The sequence below is a fragment of the Topomyia yanbarensis genome, chromosome 1, assembly GCF_030247195.1.
Source record: "Topomyia yanbarensis strain Yona2022 chromosome 1, ASM3024719v1, whole genome shotgun sequence".
In the NCBI taxonomy this organism is placed as follows: domain Eukaryota; kingdom Metazoa; phylum Arthropoda; class Insecta; order Diptera; family Culicidae; genus Topomyia; species Topomyia yanbarensis.
The window spans coordinates 161,891,498-161,913,645 of NC_080670.1; the positions used below are offsets into that span (position 1 = coordinate 161,891,498).

The 22,148-nt window shown below is 39.6% G+C and overlaps 1 protein-coding gene across 1 annotated transcript; it reads right to left on the reverse strand.

The window, feature by feature from the left end:
- Positions 1-19,828: 19,828 nt before the first annotated feature.
- Positions 19,829-22,112, reverse strand: LOC131679405 (protein zwilch). The gene is made up of 3 exons (XM_058960139.1): positions 20,870-22,112; positions 20,739-20,812; positions 19,829-20,683 (listed from the first exon to the last, which is right to left on the reverse strand). Exons 1-3 carry the CDS (start codon positions 21,900-21,902, stop codon positions 19,889-19,891), a joined length of 1,902 nt encoding a protein of 633 aa, XP_058816122.1. The 5' UTR covers positions 21,903-22,112; the 3' UTR covers positions 19,829-19,888.
- Between the last annotated feature and the right edge of the window lie 36 nt (positions 22,113-22,148).

The window sequence follows — 22,148 nt, forward strand, 5'->3', positions numbered from 1 at the left end:
GGGTACACCAAATTTGTGATGAAGTGTGACGAGGGGGAGGGTAGGGTCAGAAGTTGTGCGACGTAGCATTAAGTTTTAATTTTTTGGCGGGCATCAAAACCCATTAATTAGAGAAAAAATTTAATGTTCCTCCATTCCTAAGTTGATTTTCACGCGGTTTTTTCATTTTGTAAATTTTACTGTTCGCGGAATGGCAGGCTCGCAAAGAAAATGATAAATTTTTCATGCGGATTTAAATTTCCACATTAGTTAGCTAATATTGCTAACTAGTAGACTTATTTTAATAGCTGAATTGAATTTTCTTTCGGATTCAATCAAAGAAAATTTAGTAATTTAGTTGAGCTTATGCTTCCTAAAATCGTTGGCAGCTGCAGGATTGTGAACTTTTCTTCGTGCTTTATGACATGTAAAATTCTAAACAAAACTATCCACACTATATTTGTCATGAAATGGGCTTCTTTTGTAGGCAATTTGCTGTTATAATGAAAATGTCGATAAAAGTCGTCAAACATTTTGTAAGGACATATATTTAAAAGAATTGAAAAACATATGAAATTTTTTCATCTCCCGGTCGCGTTGCGTGGGGGGGGGGGGTTAGAGATATGCTACGTCATTTACAAGGGGGAGGTTAGAATTTTGTGACCAAATGCTACGAGGGGGGAGGGAGGGGTCGAAAATCGCCAGAAAAAAGCTACGTCATTTGTGTACGGCCCCCAAGTAGAAATAAATTCAATTTGGCGAATGTCCGCTTTTGGCATTACATTGCGGAAAAGTACTCTCCAGTGCGAGACGAGCAAATGGATTCCAACGACAATCCCACCGGCTCAAAGAGTCATGATATCTATTAAAACACAATAAAATAACATATTACAATCATAAACATTCGTGTAATCCACCTCGAAAGTCATCCTACACACATTCCAACAATTCACGATAAAAATCCCAACAGAAAATAAGCCACTCCGGGGCCATTCCTATGAGAACCGCTGGGGCATTCTTCGGGAGTAATTGCACGTATGAGATTGTGTTCGCAGTTCAAGTGAGTGTTGATATTATTATTTTTGTTGCATGGTTTCCATTCCCCTCAGGCGCTAGACGTCGTGCCGACCAGCTAGGAAAAGAAAAAAAAGACTCCGAGGGGTGATACTTCCGAGATAATAAAAATCTTCAGTCTCAAGGCATCCTTAGATCCACCAGCCATAGAAAGCAAAGGAAGCGGAAGAATCTGAAACGATAATATTATTAAGGTAAGCCTCTTTTATGGCCCGCAGGATACAAGAGGAGCATGCGAGTGGGGTGGATGATGATTTTTTTCTTCGCCCCAGTTCGACTACGAACCCGGAACAACGTGGCCCCACAAGTCGCATGATTGTTTGGATTGTCTCGTCTTTCACTGTCGAACTCGAAGAAAGGTGCGTAACGATTTATGTCACCACTTTTGGACAGACCGAAGGACACGCATTGCCCCGACAGGAACAGATCGCGACGAAAGGGACGAAGACTTAGAAACGGTTTTCTATTAAGCCTTTATAATGTTGACTTTATGAATAGGATGATAGCATTTAAGTTGCTCCTTACATAAGGGTTCTTTCTTGAAAGGAGCATCTGCTGTTATCCCGTTGAAACCTGCAATCTTATCAAGAAAAGGAAAACCTCAGCAACATGCTCATTCTTCCGTATAGGTCCCATAACCCATATGCCACGGTTCAACAGGAGATGGTGAATTCTCCCATGTCGGATGAAACCCAACCACACCGAACGGAAGGGTCCGTTTTTGCGGACGTACTTCCTTCCAGTTGAAGACGGGCTGACGATTTGTACTGTTGACTAACCAGAAAATTATATGGACTTATGGAATTTGGAGAATTTTATTACAAGCAGTTTTACAGCCACTTCAATCACATAAACGAAGCAGACTGGGCTGAGAAGGCCATTGCAGTGTGGAGAGTGATTCGACCGGAAGAAACACACAGGCGGGTTGGGCTTTGTCATCGTCTGGGGCAACGTGACGCTCGAGAGGGTGTTATCCAACAATGTGTCTCGAGCGGGAGAGTGGCTTGTCCCGAGATGAATTTAGAAAAAAGGACATTGATGTGGTTATTTTTTATTTAAAGTGTGAAGTCATCTAGGATATCTCGGTTGTGATTTGATGTCTACATAGATTGATTACCGAATCATTCTTTATATAAATTTTTCGATTTTTCACGACTTTCAAGATAATAGACATTTGAGCAGCTACATGCTACAAGACATGCTACAAGAGATATTGGTCGGGTAATTTATAATGATTTACGCAAAAAATGTTTAGAAGCAACGCTCATCTATACAGCTTTGAATAATAGTATTTTTCTGTATTTTAAAGCACCTGATGGTAGTAGTTTAAATAAACTTTAATCTCCATTTTAACATAACCATTAAAAACAAACATTTTCCCATCTCATCCCTACTCATATTTATAACATTCCCTACAAGTAGACCGTATTACTACCGAATCGACACTTGTCCCCGTCAGCAGCAAAATCGCTGGAATGCAAAATTGACATCATAAATCAAAACCGCATAATAATCCCTCAGTGCCACCATCAATTCGTCGTCAGCATCGTTATTGGTCGACCGGCGGCGTACATCAAAAGCCCTTCGGGACCGGTAAACCCATTTCTAATCGAATAGTTCCCATTCGTCAAGCAACACGGCGTGGTGTCTGTGTGTGTATGTGCGCGTAAACGATACGCATATCCGACGATAACCAAACCCCACAAAGGACAACATGTTCCCATTGCTACTAATGCTCATTTCAACCCACACCGCACTGTTTTCCGGTAACACCAAGTTCACCAGTAAAACCTGGCCACAAATCGCTTTCCTCCCACGATCGGTGGTGGCTTTGATGGATTGGAGCTGCGGAATGGAGTACGCGGTTTGGTGTTTGGCGGTGGTGATAAATATTTGCGGGTAAATTTGAATATATCTGCTTCGGCTGCTTCCGATACGTTTGCGTGTCAGAGGAATCATAGTAATAAAGTCATATGATATCTGTTTTACATAATGTTGAACTGCCTCACAAAGGGATGTTACGTCAAACTTGTTGTGAAAAGGGGGTATTAGATTGCACTATTGCTCATTGTCTTAATATGGGTACTTAATGCTTTTTGCAAATTCTAGGAACTACAAGAATCTTTTTTCGTTTTTTTAGAATATCTCACGAAATCATCTTGCCTTTGCGTGTACCTTTCTTGTAGGGTAGACGCTCCCTTATTTATCTCATAAGTAGCACGCTTACGGAAATGTTTGATTATTCTGCTATAGAACTAGTGGCCCACATCAAATTACATCACAGAGAAAACACTGTAGAAAATTACCTAGTGGGCCGATCCTTTTCAAACTTTCGAAAAATAAAATATAACCCATTAGTATGCTTTTGGCGTATTACTTCATTCAACTTCAATACCATAACCGTACGCTCGCATCTTGCGTATAACTCCACTTATTAGGTTCTGTACAACATCTGGCTGCAGCTCCTTCTGTACGGAAACCTACTTTATGTCTTCCTCAGATTTGACCTCCTTGGGATGCTTCCGTAGTGCCTGCTTCATAATTGCCCATTGTTTTTTGGTGAACCTTAGTTCCGGTGCGTAGGGGGGTTCATGTCCTTTGGTACGAAAGTGACCCCGTTGGCTTCGTACTACTTCAGGAACAACATTTGAATAGTGGCACGAAGCTAGATCCGGCCAGAAGATCGTAAGGCCCTCGCGTTGCTTCAACAGAGAAAGCAAACACTTCTACACACTTCTTGAGATAAGTCTCTCTTCACTTTGTACGTATGTAGGTCCTCCAGGTCCTTGGCTCTCTGAACGAAAGGCTTGAACAGATTCAACTTTTTGACCACTTCCCTGACCGAAGTATTGGGATTCCGTTTAAACGCTTTTACGACACGCTTGTGATCCTGATCACTAATAGAACATCCATTCTGACCGCATTTCTTCTTCCGATGCTCAGAGTTTGGTAGTAACGTTTAATCACACGACTCACCGTTGGCTGCACGATTCCAAGTTGTTTTCCAATGTCCTGATAAGAGAGTTATGTTGCTTAAGCTCAAAAAATAAAACTTCGACACCAATTTCACTAAAAAAATACTTCCTGAACCTGCTTCAGGAAGTGGTCCGATAGGAGCAGTGTCCAGCGGAAGCTCACCTTTCCGTGCTTTTCTGACCCACGTCGACAAGTTTGGGATAAACCAGTAGGTCCACCTTTCTTTCTCCGTATTGTCCCATTCCTGCTGCCACGTCGCCATCGAATCTTCCTCACGTTTCTAGTGTTTCTTCGATTGTAGCAATGGATATCATCCGCCAGGGTGATGTAGATGGGGATCATCCAGGCGATAACGCATGCTACCTCCGACGATATTGTTCTGTAGGCGCTCGAAACTAGTGCGGCCACCAGCCGGAACGTGCTGTTCAGCTTTTCGCGGTTCCGTTTAATTTTCAGCGCCGCACCCCAAGCAGGAACCCCATATCGCAGTATCGATGACGAAACACTAGGTAGTAGACGTCTCGTGCTGCTTCTTGAACCGCCTACATTTGGCATGATCCTCGCTATTGCGTTCGTTTCCTTCGCCGATTTTTTACAGGCGTAGTCGACGTGGTTGTTGAAGCTCAATCGGTCGGCGACTATCACTCCACATTGCTTCAGCGCATTATAATGGACATTATAAAAAAGTAGTGTTCGATATTATTTATTGACTGAAAAGTCGAATATACCCCTCTTCTGCCCTACGTTCGTCCTGTACAGCAGCACTCTACTCAGGACAGTCTGCACTCACCCTCCGTGCGTTTCGTCAACTTTTTCTTCTAATTCTTTCCAGGAGTTTTCCAAGTGTGTCCAGCTAACACATAGGCCTATACGAGGCGGGATCGCTCGGTGACTTCCCTGGCTTTGGTAGCAACACCAGCTTCGGTACCTTCCATATTTCGGGGGAATTGCCTTTATCTAGTCACTTCTGCAGTACCACTCTGGACACGTCCGGATATGCCAGGACTGCAGCTTTCAGCGCCAAGTTTGGTATTCCATCCGGAACGGGGGGTTTCTTTGATATTAGTCGTACCGACGCTTCTTTGAGCTCGTTGATAGGCACTTGCCACTCGTCTGTGTTTGCTCCTTCTTCTTAGCAGTACGGTGTCGGCTCAGGTCAGGTAGTTAGATCGTGCTGCGATTATCTTTAGCTTATCCCCGCACAGCGTCTACTTCTCAGAATAGCTCATTATGGCAAACTGGCTTGCTAAGCTTGCTTTCCCGTTTTAAAGCGGTCCTAGCTTCCCGAAACATCGCTTGCGCTTCTGAGACAAGCAGTATGTAACGTACTGAGCTACTCATTTAATCAGTAAGCTGGACGCCGTCTACGACGTGGTTCTAGTTTGCGCATCATTGTAACGTCACAATCCTTCTTGTTAGATCAGCCGCATCAACGTTCTTGATTTCGCTGTCCGGCCGAAATGACTCATCAAAGAGGTTTTTGTTGAAGGCTTTCGTCTTCCACTTTAGCTTGATCTAGCAGACGAACCAAGTTAAATTCGTGTAAAAGGTTAGCGCAATAATAATTATAGTTTTTAGTACTAGTGCAACATTGTCATGTTCCAGTCGTATGTCTATCTGTGTAAGTGTTCGTCTGAGTGATAGCTGGGTCAGGAAATCGATGCAGAACTGGCGTATATGATAGAATAGTGGGTAATTTATTATCTCGAGTGCAATTAGGATTCGTTGGTCACTTTTCTCTGCTGTTCAATTCGAACATTCAATTCGATTCATTTGAGATTATTGGATTCGATAAATTAAGGTAAAATTAATTTACCGGTCAGCATAGCAAGATAAAATTCTATCAGAATACAATTGTCATTAATGGTAAATAAAAATCATTTTCTGGTATTTAGACCGGTTCAAGTAGTTTGATTGCATGCTACATGTGCTCTTTTGTTCTACTTCCTTAGTCTGTTTTTGTTGTAATTCTATTAGTTTGTTTTTTCACTAATTATATGCACCAAAAATAGTATCGGTCAATTTATCCACTTCTAATTTAACTCTTTACGTCTTTTTTGCTTTATTCAGCTTGCTATGATTCGTTTTATTACAGTATCTTAAATCTGATTCATACTAACACTCACTAACGCAATCAATTGCATATTCTCTCACATACACTCACAATCTCACCCATTCCAAACGCTCGTTTCTTTCGCGGTAACACAAACCTGGTTACAAATCCGAACATGCAATTGTAATTGTCCACACATACTTACACCTGCAATCTCGCAATTAAAACACCCTAGGCGATTAAGTGAGCATTTTATAAACGCGGTCTCAAGCATTAACCAACCGCTGGCGCGATCATTAATGGGTCACGACCGGAAATTCTATCCTCGGTCCTAGCAGCCTAGGCTTATGCCTTCAGTTGAACCAATCAAAAAATGACACTCATATATCACTAGACAACACGTTCCATGGCGACATGACCGGAAGTCGGTGATTGTGCTATCGATTTGACAAATCAATTTCTGAATTTTCAGCAAAAAGAATCTGTCAAACGGTTGAAACTAAATTACTGAGCTTTCAGCATTTTGATTTGCTGAACTTTTATCCCAAAATTTTGGTGTGATACGTCCTTGACGCTCTCGGAAATCGACAAAGTTGCTGATCCGCTTATTTTTCAGCTTCTGATTCTGCAGGATTTCAAACCGGATCTATGCTCCCCGATCTCAGTGGTAAATGCTATCCAAGAAACCTGAGAGTTGGTTAGTTTGTTCGAAGACATGAATCAGTGCATCATCCACGCCAAGCGAGAGACCATCATGCAGAAAGATATCCAACTGGCTCGCCGGATTCGCGAAGAACCTTAATAGCAACTTCCTACTCATACTCGTTTCAAGACGTTTCTGTAAGCGATACATACGACTAACGCGCGTAGTGACTTCTAATACATAACCCGTAATAAACCCTTTTTTCAACTTCTACAAATCGCTTGCCAGATCAGAAATTTTAGAGCAAATTTCCACATCCTCTTAACTCGATCATTATCTGAATCGGTAAACTTGGACTTGCCGCCGCTTTATATTCCTATTCATGGACGTAAGTTTCGTCCTCCATCACGATGAAACACGATTTGATGAGCAACTTCGTGTAAAGTTTCGTGAGGCGGGTTTTTCGGATGACGGAATTTCAGGTGAGTAGCAGAATATGACAATCTCTGATGGTGCTAGAAAACGCCAAATAGAACTCTGCATTTTTAATGTTGTACCTAGAATAAATTGTAACTTGTAAATAAATAACAAAAATTAAATTCAATATCAATTATTCAATAATGTAATACAATATACTATAGATTTATCAGGGGATCGTTGAAGAATCCAGAGGCGGAATCAAAGCAATTCAGCAATGCACTGTAAACAAAGGTAGTTTAGACTACTGAGAAAGTGCAAATGAGCCAGTTCCTTAATTTCGACTGTTTTGGAAAATCCATCTAACACAAAAATCCCATTAAGGGAAAGTTTTTATTTTATTTTCTTGCGGCTCTAGGACAGAATTTCCGTACTTTTAGCAGAAGGAAATTATATTCTAGAATGAAATAAGTGTTTTCTAACAAATTTCTTAAATTTAGAAATAATTAAGTTTTTCTCGTTGATTCAGATTGGGATGAAAATGTCAAAGTTGAGTACATTTTACTCAAATAACAAATACGCAAAATAACCATTTCGTATTTTCAATATAACTACAAATTTTCCATGCACGATAGCGACGTGCCATACAAATTTTGTCATAAACACACACTCATGACACGTGTGAGTACGACTTTTGTTTACATGTTCAATATAGTCAAACGATCATCGCAATAATTAAGAGATCAATACAGAATAGGTAGAAGCATCAATTGTGTCTGAATTGTTTCTACCATTTATAAGTTTCATGTTTTTGGTTCTCAAAATGTTCGTTTTTTCTCGAAATGTGCTGAATGGCGCTTGTCGTACGATAGCACTACGGTGACGATCCATAAGCTCAGTTGTCTAAATGATCCGCGTCGACTCTTCAACTCCTAGGTCTTTTTTAATATTCTTCGACGTCCGACTCATGACTTTTTCACTTGAAACGTTAAAAATTTACTGGTTACTCACGACTTGGGTACTCGAATAAAAACTTATTCTTTAACAAATCGCTTCTATGCAAATATTGAGTAGTTTTAATGAGAGTGTATGTTTCGCCGAGTTTGGTTGCTAAAAATTATTCTGGTTGCAGTTGAAAGCTGAAAAATCCAATCAGCGACAATCGTATTTGCTCTGGTTCTAAACAATGGAATCACGTCGGAACTAGTGCGCTGTTTTCGTACAATGATGCGCTATCCAGCGCACTACTTCCGACATCATGGATTAGCACTAAAGTGGAGAAAACCCGTTTGTCGCTGGATGGATTTTCCAGCTTTCAACTGCAACCAGAATATTTTACACTAACTCTCTTCCGTGTTTTTGTAGCTCCTACCTTAACTACGAGATCCGATTCGCGCGTAATTAAAGGTCTTGATTTTTGACATCGCATAAACGTCGGAAGATTTAGGAGAGTAGAAATTTAAATATCGATGGGTTTCTTAGTAATTAGTTAGGCACCCCATTTTCCGAGATAGATAGCAGGAATCCAAATCCAGCCAAAACTGCGTGGAACAATCGTGTTGCTGTTTTTCCCGACGCTTGTTTACGTAAATTTCCTGGTTGACAGTCCTGATTTTCAAGTCACAGTACCTACGCACACATATGGTCGATAATGTATAATGGATAAATCTGTCTAACAGATGGTATGATTAAAAGAATCGCCGCTAGATAGTGATAATACGCAGAGGGAATTTGAATTTAATAGTTTAATGTTTTATTGAGTAAATTGCTCTCGGTGTCATATCTGATAAATCTGTGGTGCCACTAACATCGACATATATATTTGTTTCTATAATATGCTTTAAACACGTTGAAGTTAATACTCTTTCCCACAGCCGACCAAAACAGTATAAACTGTCAAGAAATTAGTGACATAAATTCATAATTATCTCGAATTCCCACATAACCTATAGCTGCAGGATACGCCCCAATAAAATAACATTAGCTCACATTCGTTCGCCATTCCCCGGCAACCCTTGTGGGATAGGCAGACAAGCGTGTCCCAGAACAGCACCTTCGAACGCCCATTAGTGGTGGCATCTGTCTGCGTAGATGAGCACACAAAGTCAGCCATCCTGGCCAAATTAGGAACGTGTTCAGAATTCAGTTGCACGTATGAACGTACAACTAACTGGGAAAGTCACATGTCGTCGAACGGCACGAATCACTAATAGGTTCTGGCGTTATCTCGTGGCGCTCAACTACCACCACCCTTCCGGCGTGCGCCAGTTGCTCTGGAAATCCTACAGATTAACGTCGACACATCATCATATTGGTCGGGTCACATCTCACCGTACGGCAATGGTCTTCCGTTACATCGGGGTTTATGGCAACGAGTTGACGAGCAGATAATTTCGGCGAAACATGTCGATATGATTAGGAAAATTATGGAATTTTGTGATTGTTCTCCCTTTTACTGGAAGACTTACTGGGTGGGAATTTATTGATGCATGTCTCCTTCCACAAATAGAAAGCGACAGCTAATTATTCTTACTAACACGTGATGGGATTAGGATTTTTGTTGTCGCTGTCCGTAAGATACGACTAAAAGTGCTGAAGTCAATTTTAAATGGCAAGTCTTATTGATCAACTGCAAAGGGGTCATGCATAAATGACGTAGCATTTTAGGGGGTAGGGGGGATATACCAAATTTGTGACGAAGTGTGACGAGGGGGAGGGTAGGGTCAGAAGTTGTGCGACGTAGCATTAAGTTTAAATTTTTTGACGGGCATCAAAACCCATTAATTAGAGAAAACAATTTAGTGTTCCTTCATTCCTAAGTTGCTTTTCACGCGGTTTTTGACATGTAAAATTCTAAACAAAACTATCCACAATATATTTGTCATGGGCTTTTTTTGTAGGCAATTTGCTGTTATAATGAAAATGTTGATAAAAGTCGTAAAAAACATTTTGTAAGGACATATATTTGAAAGAATTGAAAAAAATTGAATTTTTCATCTCCCGGTTGCGTTGCGTGGGGGGGGGGTTAGGGAAATGCTACGTCATTTACAAGGGGGAGGTTAGAATTTTGTGACCAAATGCTACGAGGGGGGAGGGAGGGGTCGAAAATCGCCAGAAAAAAGCTACGTCATTTGTGTACGGCCCCAAAATAGAATGATTCGAATGGAAAGTTAGAAAGCGTACACTAACAAACTGAGCTATGACTACAGTCTTTAGAAAATTTCGCATTCGTTAGTATAGCAGTCTCAACTCGAAAACGAATTGACAGATTTCGTTAATCACTTCACAGTTTCATGTATTACTAAAACCTTTAAAATTCTTTACTGATTTTGCAAGATATTAAATCGGATAACAAATATATATAACAATTCAGATGTTTTTTTATATATTCAGTATTCTTATTCAATACTTTGCAAAAAAAACAACAAATATATTTGATTTGACATATTGTTTCACTGAACTTATGCAAATATTTTCGAAAGTTTGTTCAAATTAATCGAAAGAAAATTAAACTTTTAAAGAGCGCGTCAAGATCAATTCAAACATTTTAGAAAACTATAAAAATTCAGCTATCAGAATAATTCAAATCGTAATTTCATGACGTAATTTCGGTAAAATTATAGCCAGCCAGCGTTAGCCCCTCTCGCGTTGACTACCTTGTCTGCCTGTACAAGGTGGCACTGACATCCAATCATGTGGTAAGACTGCGTCACAGGACCTGAGCTGGCCTCATCCATGCCACACCATCTACCACCGGGACAGTGCGCATGTCGTCAGCAGTTCCCCTTAGTTGCTCGAGTGCTAGACTTCTCCTTTGCTACGTACCCGGGTAAAATAATAAATCCAGGCAACTGGCATCCCTATCTCTACATACAGAGTTTGACAATAGGCAACATCGTTTTTCCACCGATCGATGGGGGTCAGTTTGACGTCAAAATCGCTTAAAATGTCATCAACAAACAATAGTAGCAGTAAACAAAAGAAAACAATGAACACTTTAACTGATTTGATGTAAACTAAAGTGCTCCTCGTTCGTATTTAGAATTAATTTCGTTACAAGCAAAGTTCTTATGTTGGCTACGAAAACATGACGTCACGTCACCCTCTTGAATAAATCCAATCGAAACAGTACCTACTATGTATAGCCCAATCTACTATACACAAACCAAAGAGAATAGGGAAAGAGACGAAGAGTAAAAATCAGTCAAAACGGCAACACTCCCTTTATGATGATTTCAACACTAGAATTTTGGCAACCGCTTTCACAGGCAGCACTTTAAATGACTCCTATTATATTTTGAAAACAAACCGTATGTCGATCGTTGGATATGTTTATCAAACGATGCGCATGCGAAACAAAGAGATGAAATAATTCTAAAGCTTGTTTTTACTCATACATATACTCTAAAATGCACCTCACAATCACGATTGAACCAAATTCTGACGAAAATTGAAATTTATTTTTTGATAGATGTACAATACTTATCTCCTCCAACTCAGGCGTGAGTAATGTTTATTTACATTGCACGATTGGTCTGCTCAATAAGGTATTTTTGGCTTCACACTATTCGTCTCTTTCCCTATTCTCTTTGACACAAACCAACTGTTAGCCTTTTTCATTTTTCTTTTTGAACCTCCTACACTGATAAAATCAAGTACCCATTAATGGGTAGAAAACTACTCATTTTCATTAAAAGTGGAATAACCCATTAAATGGGTAAAGCGTTTGTACCCATAAATGAGTACAGACCTTGTACGTCAACCTGGGTATGTTTCACCCATTATTTTTCGCAGAACTGTTACAACAAAATGCGTAAAAAATACCCATTCATGAAATTCGCGCCAGAATGAAAAATACTGTCAATAGAATTATTTCTGAATTTAAAAAAAATATAAAATAACATTCATTTCACATTATTGTTTCCTTATAAAAGTATAGGAATCTAGATAGAAATCCTATTCTAAAAGTACTTAACAAAATAAAACCGCCAACTGGATATATTTTTGATGGCTGGATCTTTTGGCTGCTCTAAAAATGCCAAACTGGCGCATATTTCAACATCCTCAGTAGTCTAAACAGACGTTGTTTTCGGAGCATTGCCGAAATGTTCCATTTCCGCCACGGACACCGATGCAGAGCGATAATTTGCAGGTTCCACTACGATCCTTAGTTTGCAGGTTAACTCGCTTGAAATAATGCTTAAGGATTTTTCACCCATTATCAAGATCAATATACCCATTGACATTACCTCATCGAGTAGTTGTGAAATGGATAAAAAGTACATAAAAAAAAGAAAAGAAGGATAAAAAGAAACAAAAAATACCCATTTTTTTGACAGTTCGAATAACTTCCGAAAATGGGAAATTTGAATACATAAAATGAGTAAAGTATTTTTACCGTGTACACTCCAACTATTATAATGCTATGCAATGACATTTATAGCTAGCCCGGTAATGGAAAATTGCCTACCATTTATCACAGGTAACAATGTTCGACGTATAACTTGGCCCCTCTGTCTAAACTGTAACTTACGACATTAGATTAAATGGGCAATTCAAAATCGGATTCTTGACGGATTCCTCCGACAGCCAGTTCGATTTAGTTGTTTTTACTTGCATTTCAGGCCAAGAGATGGATGATGAATTGAGTGGAACATTTTACTGTAAAAACAATATTGTTGGTAATTGAAATATCCCAAAGGTTGCAGGTTCGAATCCTGCCTCTGGAGGGATTTTTTTTTCTCACAATTACTTTCCTATAAATCACCATTTCGATCTGTTTTCCCCGATGGATACCACCATAAAGCCTTAAATAAGGTATTGATACTTACGTCAAAACCCAAAAAGATTGATTGTTTAATACACAGTGGGGCAGATGAATGGAGGATTGGTGTCTACAGCAAAGTATCTTAGATGGAAATGAGCATTATTTTGACAACTTTGGTTTTGATCTAGATAAGTAGAAACTGATCTAGATCAGTTCTATCTTTTAAAAGAAGCGTTCTATCAAGAAACATTCTTCGACAAAGTTATTTGTTTTAATATTTTTAGCATATGTACCAAAGACACTTACATTCTATAACTTATGTAGATGGCGCTACATAACATTTAAAAAAATACGCGAAAAAATGAATACATAATAGCTGTATTCATACAATAACTACTTCCGACATCATGGATTAAACAAGAGAAAAAACCTGTTTTAATCCACCTAGTGGTGCAATTGTGCATTTCTCAATCATGGACACAAGACTTTTTGCGTTGTTTATATTCATAAAAAGCTTTCAAATGTATATATTACATTTTTAGTATACATGACATGACAACTACATACTAGAAAAGAAATCGTTATTCGAGTTCTATAATTTGGTAAAAGAAAAAACAGCCAGAGTAATATTAAATTGCATGCATTTTTCATGCATTTTAAAGATGTTTGGCATCAAAAATACAAATTCGATTTCTGAAATTTCATGGGGTCCCTCCCTTGAAAAAAAATTTCGAGTTCCGGCTTATATGGGAATTTCATATGTGGCCGGACGGTTCAGTCTACATATAAGCGATCCGTACGAAATTTTATAGACATCTGTGGGGATATTATCGTTTGGGACTAAGTTTGTGAAAATCGGCCTAACCGTTCCCGAGAAACTGATGTGAGTTTGTTAATTTTGAAAGATGGCCGCTTTCCCGAGCACTTCGGGAACCGTCTATGGTGGTCAATGTAGTCAACGAAAGTTTGGTTGGCCGTCGGCGACTTAGAACTGCAAATTTAAGTTGTTCGAGAGACATTTTAGCGAATATTTTAATTTTTTCTTTCTTTCATCGGAGTATCGAATTGAATCGGAAATTGCTATGTGATCGCACGCCACAACCCGTAACTACGGAACCGGAAGTCGGATCGGGATAAAATTTAATAGCCATTACGGGGACGTAACACCTTTCATTTGAGACTAAGTTTGGTTACGTGCAAAAAAAATTGAAGCAATGGCAACGATTTTTGTGTCTATTGGGTATTCGAAATGCTGTCAAGAAGCTTTTCATATACCAATTTACAACAATATAAATTCCAAATGCTAACATACTGCAAGGAGCATCTGAAATGCAAATAATACGCTATTGTACTGCATGTACCAATGTCACTACCTGGTGAGAGAAAATAAGTAACATTAATGAAGCGATGTTATGTTATTCATTTTTGGCGACATGAAAACGATCAGTTTTATTTTTATTTCTATTTCAACATAGTGTTTTATTTCAACATAGTGTTTTATTTCAACATAGTGTTCTGGACACCCTAATTTGAACGATCCACTCTCCGAGGACACCGCCCCCTTTAAACATCGGAGCAACTTTTCGTCATTGAAAATGGCTATTAGAGTGAGTCTGGTCAACCAGAACGCTTACTCACTCAAGCGTAAAATCACCGAACTCGGTAGCTTCCTCGAAGAGAAGCAGATCAACGTTACATTCATCACGGAAACTTCAAACCCGAAATAAGCATCAGCATATCAAACTTCTGCTGCCGAGTTTCCAGCTGTCGTTCATCGAAGCCATGAGGACTATTACACCATCCTGAATCAGGACAGTCTTACCCGCTTGACTCGATCTAGTTTTCATGCAACTCTCGACCTGTTTATCACCAACATGGGCAACAACATCTTGCAGTATGGTTTCTGTACACCAGAAACTTAGCTCTGACCACTATCCAGGGGTAGTCGAGGTTGGTTCTTTGGTCAATCAGCATGCATCCCGGCATCACTATCATCCAGTCGACTGGAATGGATTCCAAAGATGTGTAAACAACAACATTGACTACCATGAACGTCTCGAGATGTGTGCAAACAACAACGAACAGCTCCACTCCATTAAAGAGGCAATCTCCATGGCACGTAATCAGTATGTCCAATCTTCCCGTATGGTGAGTAAATTATTAACGATCGACAGCCTTACTAGGGATCTCATCCGGCTTTATAACACCACTCGCAGACGGCTCCAACGTACTGATCGGCATTCTCTAAACTCCGACTATAACCGCTTGGCCATTGCTGAGAACGATCTTCGGTGGTGTGCAGGAGGATGGGGTGTGGAGGAGAAGGATGAACCACGAACTCGCGCGACTCTATGGTAAGCCAAGAATCCGGAAAGTAGCTCAAGCTGGAAGGGTACGGTGGGCGGGGCATTTTGTGAGGATGCCGGACAACAACCCCAAGAAGTTGATTTTCACCTCCAACCCGGCAAGTACAAGACGGAGAGAAGCACAGCGTTCCATTAATGAACAAGGCTGGACCAAGTGGAGCAGAAACTGGTGAGTATCGGGCACCTGAAAGGTTGGAGACAAGCAGCAACTGACCGGGCGACGTGGCGGAATATTGTGGAACAGATTAAATCATGTTAATATGATGTGTAATCAGGAAATATAATATAACCGTTTGACCAAAGTCATCCAAGCCAGAGGCGGATCCAGAAAAAAAAAATTCGGAGGGGGTCCGAAATTTCGATTTTGATATGTTAATTGCACAATACGTAATATGTAATAACCTTATCTAAATAAATTTATTTTTGGTGGTCGAATCTGGTTTCGAATGATTTTGAGTTTAGAACGAATCAAAATAGAAACTATTTTAAAATTTCTCAACAAGTTAAAAAAATTCGGGAGGGGTCCGGACACCCGCGACTGGCCATTGATCCAAGCCAAAATGGTAGATCTCAGAAACAATGACTTCTCAACGCCCAACAGCAAAACGGCAAAGGATTCTTCACACTTCCTTTCAATCATGTCCATATGATCCTGGCTAGGCGTAGGTTTTCATTCTAAGTTTCTAACTGATTCGCCCTAGAATACCTATCCGTCTTTCAATTCTATTGCTTTCGTTTCTCTTCGTCGTAATTTTGCCGAAAATAGCCTACAAAATCGATGCAATCTTCCTATCTTCGTGGTGATAACCATCAAGAACTACCTATCTGCCAGGACATTCCGCATCTAAACTGGCGTTCCACAGGGAAACATTTTAGGTCCACTTTTGTTCAATCTGTTCGACCTCGACTTCGATTATACCCCCATTCCTTGAAAATGGAACCTTTTCGTTGTTCGCCGATGATACCGCAGTCGTTCACAATGATAAGGTCATTAGAGAGCTAACGTCGAAGCTCCAACAAAGCGTGATTGTTCTGAGAGAGAACGTCAATAGCTGGATGATTTGAATCAACAACGCGAAAACCCAGGCCATCTTTTCCCCCATTCAAAATCTCCCATACTTGTTCCGGTTGAGAATTGCAAGATAGAATTGAACGGCATAGCGGTGGAACGGTACAATAAGGCTTATTATGTTGATCTAACCCTAGACAGCAAGTTGTTCTACAGGCAACAGGTTGACAAAACGGTTACCAAATGCAACATTTTGCTTAAACAACTCTATCTGCTGTCTATAAACAAATTATCCTCCCTGTGATCGAATACGGCATACCGATCTAGGAGAACTGCGCAGACACACCATCTGAAACTCCAACGAATTCAGAAGCGAGGAAGCGAACAACAGATCCATCGACTAGCTAAAATCAAAGCGCTGGCGGTGAGATTCTAAGGTGCTAAACGGCGATTTAAGAACCGCTGCCAAACATCAAACCAGTTCACCATACGGGAACTTTTTTCCCTTTAGATTAAGTTAGTTTTAGATAGGTAAGTTATCAAGTTGAACAAACTTTATAATAAACGCCATAGAAGCGCAAACTGTATACTACCGCATTGAAATCAAAAAACTAAACAAACTACCAACATACTGAAGAATACCGGATGCACATACTCGCACCTAAGTGACTCAATCAAATACAGGTAGTTTACAAATAGAGGTTGCCGCTTTAATCATTCGTCGCTCGAATATTAAACGAGCAACATCATGGCTATATCGTCCATACGGTACAATCGTTCGTGTACAACGTTTCGGGTCACATGACGGACTGGTGAGGACGCGGCAGACTACACACAGTATGGAAACGGGTGCAAGTTTTACGCGGTTTAACTGCTAGGTGATGTCTCGGCTGCCGAAAATACATGTCGTCTAATTATACTTTGGAGCCTCAAAAGTATTGGCATTGACTCATACACAGATACTATCAACGCTTAATAACGTCAGCAACGTTTCAAAAAAAAATCCAGCTTTTGTCGAAAAATGCAGCAAATGGCCCTTTTCAGGGCTTAAAGAGTAAATAAGAAGAATAAATTTGGAATTTTCTACTAAAGACTTACGCTGGGGAAGACTGATGTCACCTATAATAATCACCGCTTTTATAGAAAATTGTTCGTCTCGACTTTTTTAATAATTTTATACAGTTTCGCTTGGTCGAATCACAATTAATGAGTTTTTATTCTTCAATCAATGTTGTAAATTTAACATTTCAATGCAAGCAAATTGAAATCAAACCCCAAGAGTTTCTTTTACTTCCCATGAGTAGTCGCATAGAACATGGGATAATTATGCGTATAGTGGCAGTATCAGAAAAGGGTGCATGTAAAATGTAAATTCATCAGAAACTTTTATAATGTTGAATATACGTATTCTGTTAGTACTTAGTACTGTAGACCACTCAACAAAGAGGTGGGTAATTTCAAAGACACAACAAAAGTGAAATAGAATCCATTTTAACCTGTTAATTTGAATGCAGCAATTTCTGCCATCTTCTAAATGATTATATTAGATCGGTTATTCCGGATTTTATGAAAATCTACAAAGATCGGAATTTTATATAGTTTTTGGCAATGAGAAATAATCAAATGTTTTCTTTTGATTCTTGTATGATAGCTCAGAAAAGAGTTTTTAATTTTGTTAGTGCCTAATTGAAAATTTTCTTCATTATCTAATTTACATGATTTTAATACATTTCCGAAGATGATAACAATTGCTGCATTCGATTCAACAGGCTAAAGTGTCTTCTGCTTCACCCCGTTTATGTTTGTGACATTACCCACCCATCTTTTTTTGGATAAAGTTCAACACTGTAGGTACGGTGCGTCATGTGATGCTTGGGGTAAATTAATTTATTTTTCTGCTTGTATGTTCAGTGATATCCTCTCCAAAACAAGCAAAAGGTATTACTGGCCACAAATATTTTATGAAGAACTACCGCGTCCGCATGCCTGCTCCCAAAGTTATCATCGATGGTGTTGTCACCGAGGTCGAGGTTGTTATGCGTGGATCTTCTGAAGCACGGGGTTGGCTGTATCAAACATCCTTTGCTACAGTGAGCGTAGTTTTTGAATGGCAATCGCACAAGTAGGGACAAAATGGTATGTTCCTTCATACTCGTATACTGCCGTGATATACATAATAGACGTTTTGTTCGACAAGATCCGTTTACCCTTGTACAGTGCTCTAAATTTAAACAAATGGAACATGCCTATTGTGGGCGGAGTTCACACAATCTCTTACAATGTCCAACATATAAATAGCGCTCGGAAAATCTGGAAGGATGAGATTCCTTGTAAACGTCAAAAAAATTCTTTTGTAAGGCTAACAAATATAACAGCTCGAAGAAGTGCTAAAGCAAACAGCTACTGATATTAGAAATTTGAGATCAAACACCTAAAATCTTAAATGGCTCGACATTTTAACCAGTGATTATACTTAGTACAGAACCGGTTGGCCTCTGGCAAGTGTGTGTGTTATACTCCTTCCGGCACCGAGGACACTTCAAGTCTCTTGGTACGGCATAGGGTTGTCTACTCGATGATAATCGATCAGCCTTACTCCACGATCACGGTTTGTTATACTGCAATGCGCAGTGTCCCACTTATTTATGATACTAAGTAAACGAGCTATAAATTTTGCAATAATTTTTACATGGAAATGGTACTTTTATTTTGACTTATTTCATCATGCAGATCAAGATTTCAGTGCAACTCTAAGCTTGGCGCCAACCCGGCCAACCGCACGCTACGGGCCTGGCTATCGTCCTACACGAAAAAATAAATATTTCGCAAAAGTATAAATGCTCAAACAAAAAATAATCATCAATTTTTTGTCTAAAAATTCTGTAGAAACGAAAAAGGGTCGTGAGATACTTCGGTTGAATAAATGAAAACTCATAAACAACTAATTTCTAAATATTTTATGCAGGAGGTTGCCAAAACTAACCACAAACATGACTTTTGGGAGAACGCATTAAAATAAAAAATTATAAACAGAGTATGATTAATGAAACTTACAATTTAATTGGCTATATCAGGGTCATACAACTCTCCATCCTTTGCATATTTGTAGTAACGTATAGATTCCAAATATGTAAAAAAAATCGATTTTTTGAAACCGCACTACCAGAGACCCCCTTAAGTGTAACAAGTGCAAAAAAGGTTTACTCCATGTAATTAGCTTAAAGAGCATAAGCGCACCCGAAGTCCAACTGCCAAACATACAATGAAAGAAGTTTTCGTTTGGAGTCATGCTAGGACCTTCCTATATAAGAATTTATAGGCACGAATTTACAGAAGCAGTATCACATTGTCGGCTATGCTCCGTTAAATGTGATAATCGTAACAAAGCATTTACTACCGACCATCATCGACCAAACGTGCATTCATACAGACAAAAACATATAAAGCAGTTTGTGGCAAGAAATTTGTGTGTTCGCGTAGAAAAATTCACGCGAAGGTTCAGCCTTATGGGAAAGGTAAGCTTGAAAAAAAATGAAACATTCAATTGAAAATAAGCTCGATTTGCCTATATTTTCATGAACAAATGAAACGCCAAAGTCACAACTCAGAGATTCGCCAGTTTCGTATACTCCAGGCACCAGTAGCTGTTTTTTAATTCAACATTTTCACTCTTCAACTGCGCAAACAAACTAGTAGGCAAAATTGGATCCGTACTCTGGTAAAATGTGCTTTGGACCGAACGGAACCTGCCTCGACTCGTCATTGTGACTTTTCTAATGTATGGAGTCGAATTTTCTACCAGCTCGATGATCTTGTTATTCATAATGGCTATTTCCAGCTGATCGGTTTTCCGTGACCGCATCTCTTCGAAGCAGATTGTGGGCCGTGAAAAATACTCCTCGGCAACTTGCGAGTAAATACTGGTGAGTTTCAGATGGGTTTCGATCGACAGCAGATGTTCCAGCAACAAATGAACCTGCGCCAATTTGTTGATTTTGCTATTGGCATCGTTGGCATTGAAGTAACTATTTTGAATGGTTTCACCATCATCCTCCAAATCAGTGCTACCGGTACCGGAAAGGAGAGCCGTTTTTCGACTTTGAGATGATTTTGCAGCCGTCGGGGGCTGTACCGATTCGTACATTGATTTGCGAATACTTGACGTACGCGAATTACTTTTAGAACCATCGGACGCTTCATTCCTGCCAACGTTCGCCAAATCCAGATTACATATTTTGCTCTCGTGAAATATAATTTGGTAATCGTTGAGTATCTTTTCCAGACCGATTTCCAACAGCAGTTCTAGTGGCTCCGCTCCGGTGAGCATAGGTATCGCAAGTCGCCCCTGAGCTATAGATTTTATAAGCTGCGCCAATCGGTTGTTGTTACTGGGAATATTCTACAAAGGAAATCAAACATTATACTGAGCTTAGAGCCGTACGTACAAGACTTACAGCAAGATTGCTTTTAGCAGCAGCTTTGAAAATATAAGTTAGAACATCTTTTAAATCATCATAATCTGAACAATCTGAAAAAGAAAATGTAAATTAGTACTGTATTCGACTCGTTTGTTATTCCAAAATACATTTCAACACGCTCCACAATCTGTCAGTCACATCGGCTGCCGTTCTATTCTTAACCCGTTCGACGATTGATCCTATCTCAGTTAACTTGTAATCCGTTGACTCCATCAAGCAAAATTCGGTCAAAATTTTGTGAACCTTCTCCTTAATCAAACCTACATCTAACGAGCCCGCAAAAAGTTCATTCTCCAGTGTCATTAGATTTTTACTACGAATATGCAAAATTTTCTCCTTGATACTGTCCAGCAGATGAAGCTGACTCCAAAAGTATTCCGCCACGGATTGTGTGTCGTCAACACGAATTCTCTGCTGCAACAAGATGTCTGACTTCTTATTAATGCAAAACGAGGGCTGCTCCGCATGGCTGATCCAGTGCAGCTTGATGCTTATATGAGACTGAATTTTAAACCATAATTCAATGTTTGTTTCCAGATCCTTAGTTGGCACTTGAACTCTCGTTTCATGAGCTCTCTGTAATTTAACCATCGAGATTCGTTCTTCCGGAAAGCAGCCCAACAACGTAACAGCTCCCCTTACAAATTTCCTCGCCCCGTTCAACTCAACTTGAAGCAGTACAGTTTTATCCATATCGTGACCATCGCACAACGCCCACAGATGCCCGCAACCGGAGACGTTACTGGACAACACATCCTGCAAAATTTCTCGTGCTTTTTCCGCCGGAATCGGAGCATAACATTCCTCTCTCTCCAACCAAGGATTCTCCAAACAGATCGCTATTCCCTGCTCGTCGGACAAGTTCAGATTTTCCAGCTTCACATCATCCTTAAGCGGCGAACCGGTCAAATCTAAATTCTGCTCGGACGTGTTGCTTGTTTTGGAACTATACTCGTCACCATCGGTGAGCATTACCTTGCTTCGCAGTTCGTCATATTTGTAGATAAAAATAATTTTGGAATCGTTTTCTGCCAATGATTGGATGTAAGTCGGTGCGGGAGCCAGGAGGAAATCAACCGAATCGTAGGTGTTCTTCAGAAACGCATAGACATTTGCCAGACTAGTCACTTCCGTGGACATTGCAGTTAGTTTTTTAATTAATAATAATTTTTAGTTGGTTTAACCATGTAGCAGATCAGGGATAACAATATTAAACAACGATAATTTAACAGAATTATACACTATATAGTTTCCTTCGTTTGCGCGATTCAAATTTAAACAATATTTTCCAGAACAACGACAAGATTCAAACCGATGAATTCCTTCATTTGAATTTGACATGACAAATTGACAACCTTGAGCGCGAATAATTAAATGTCAATATTT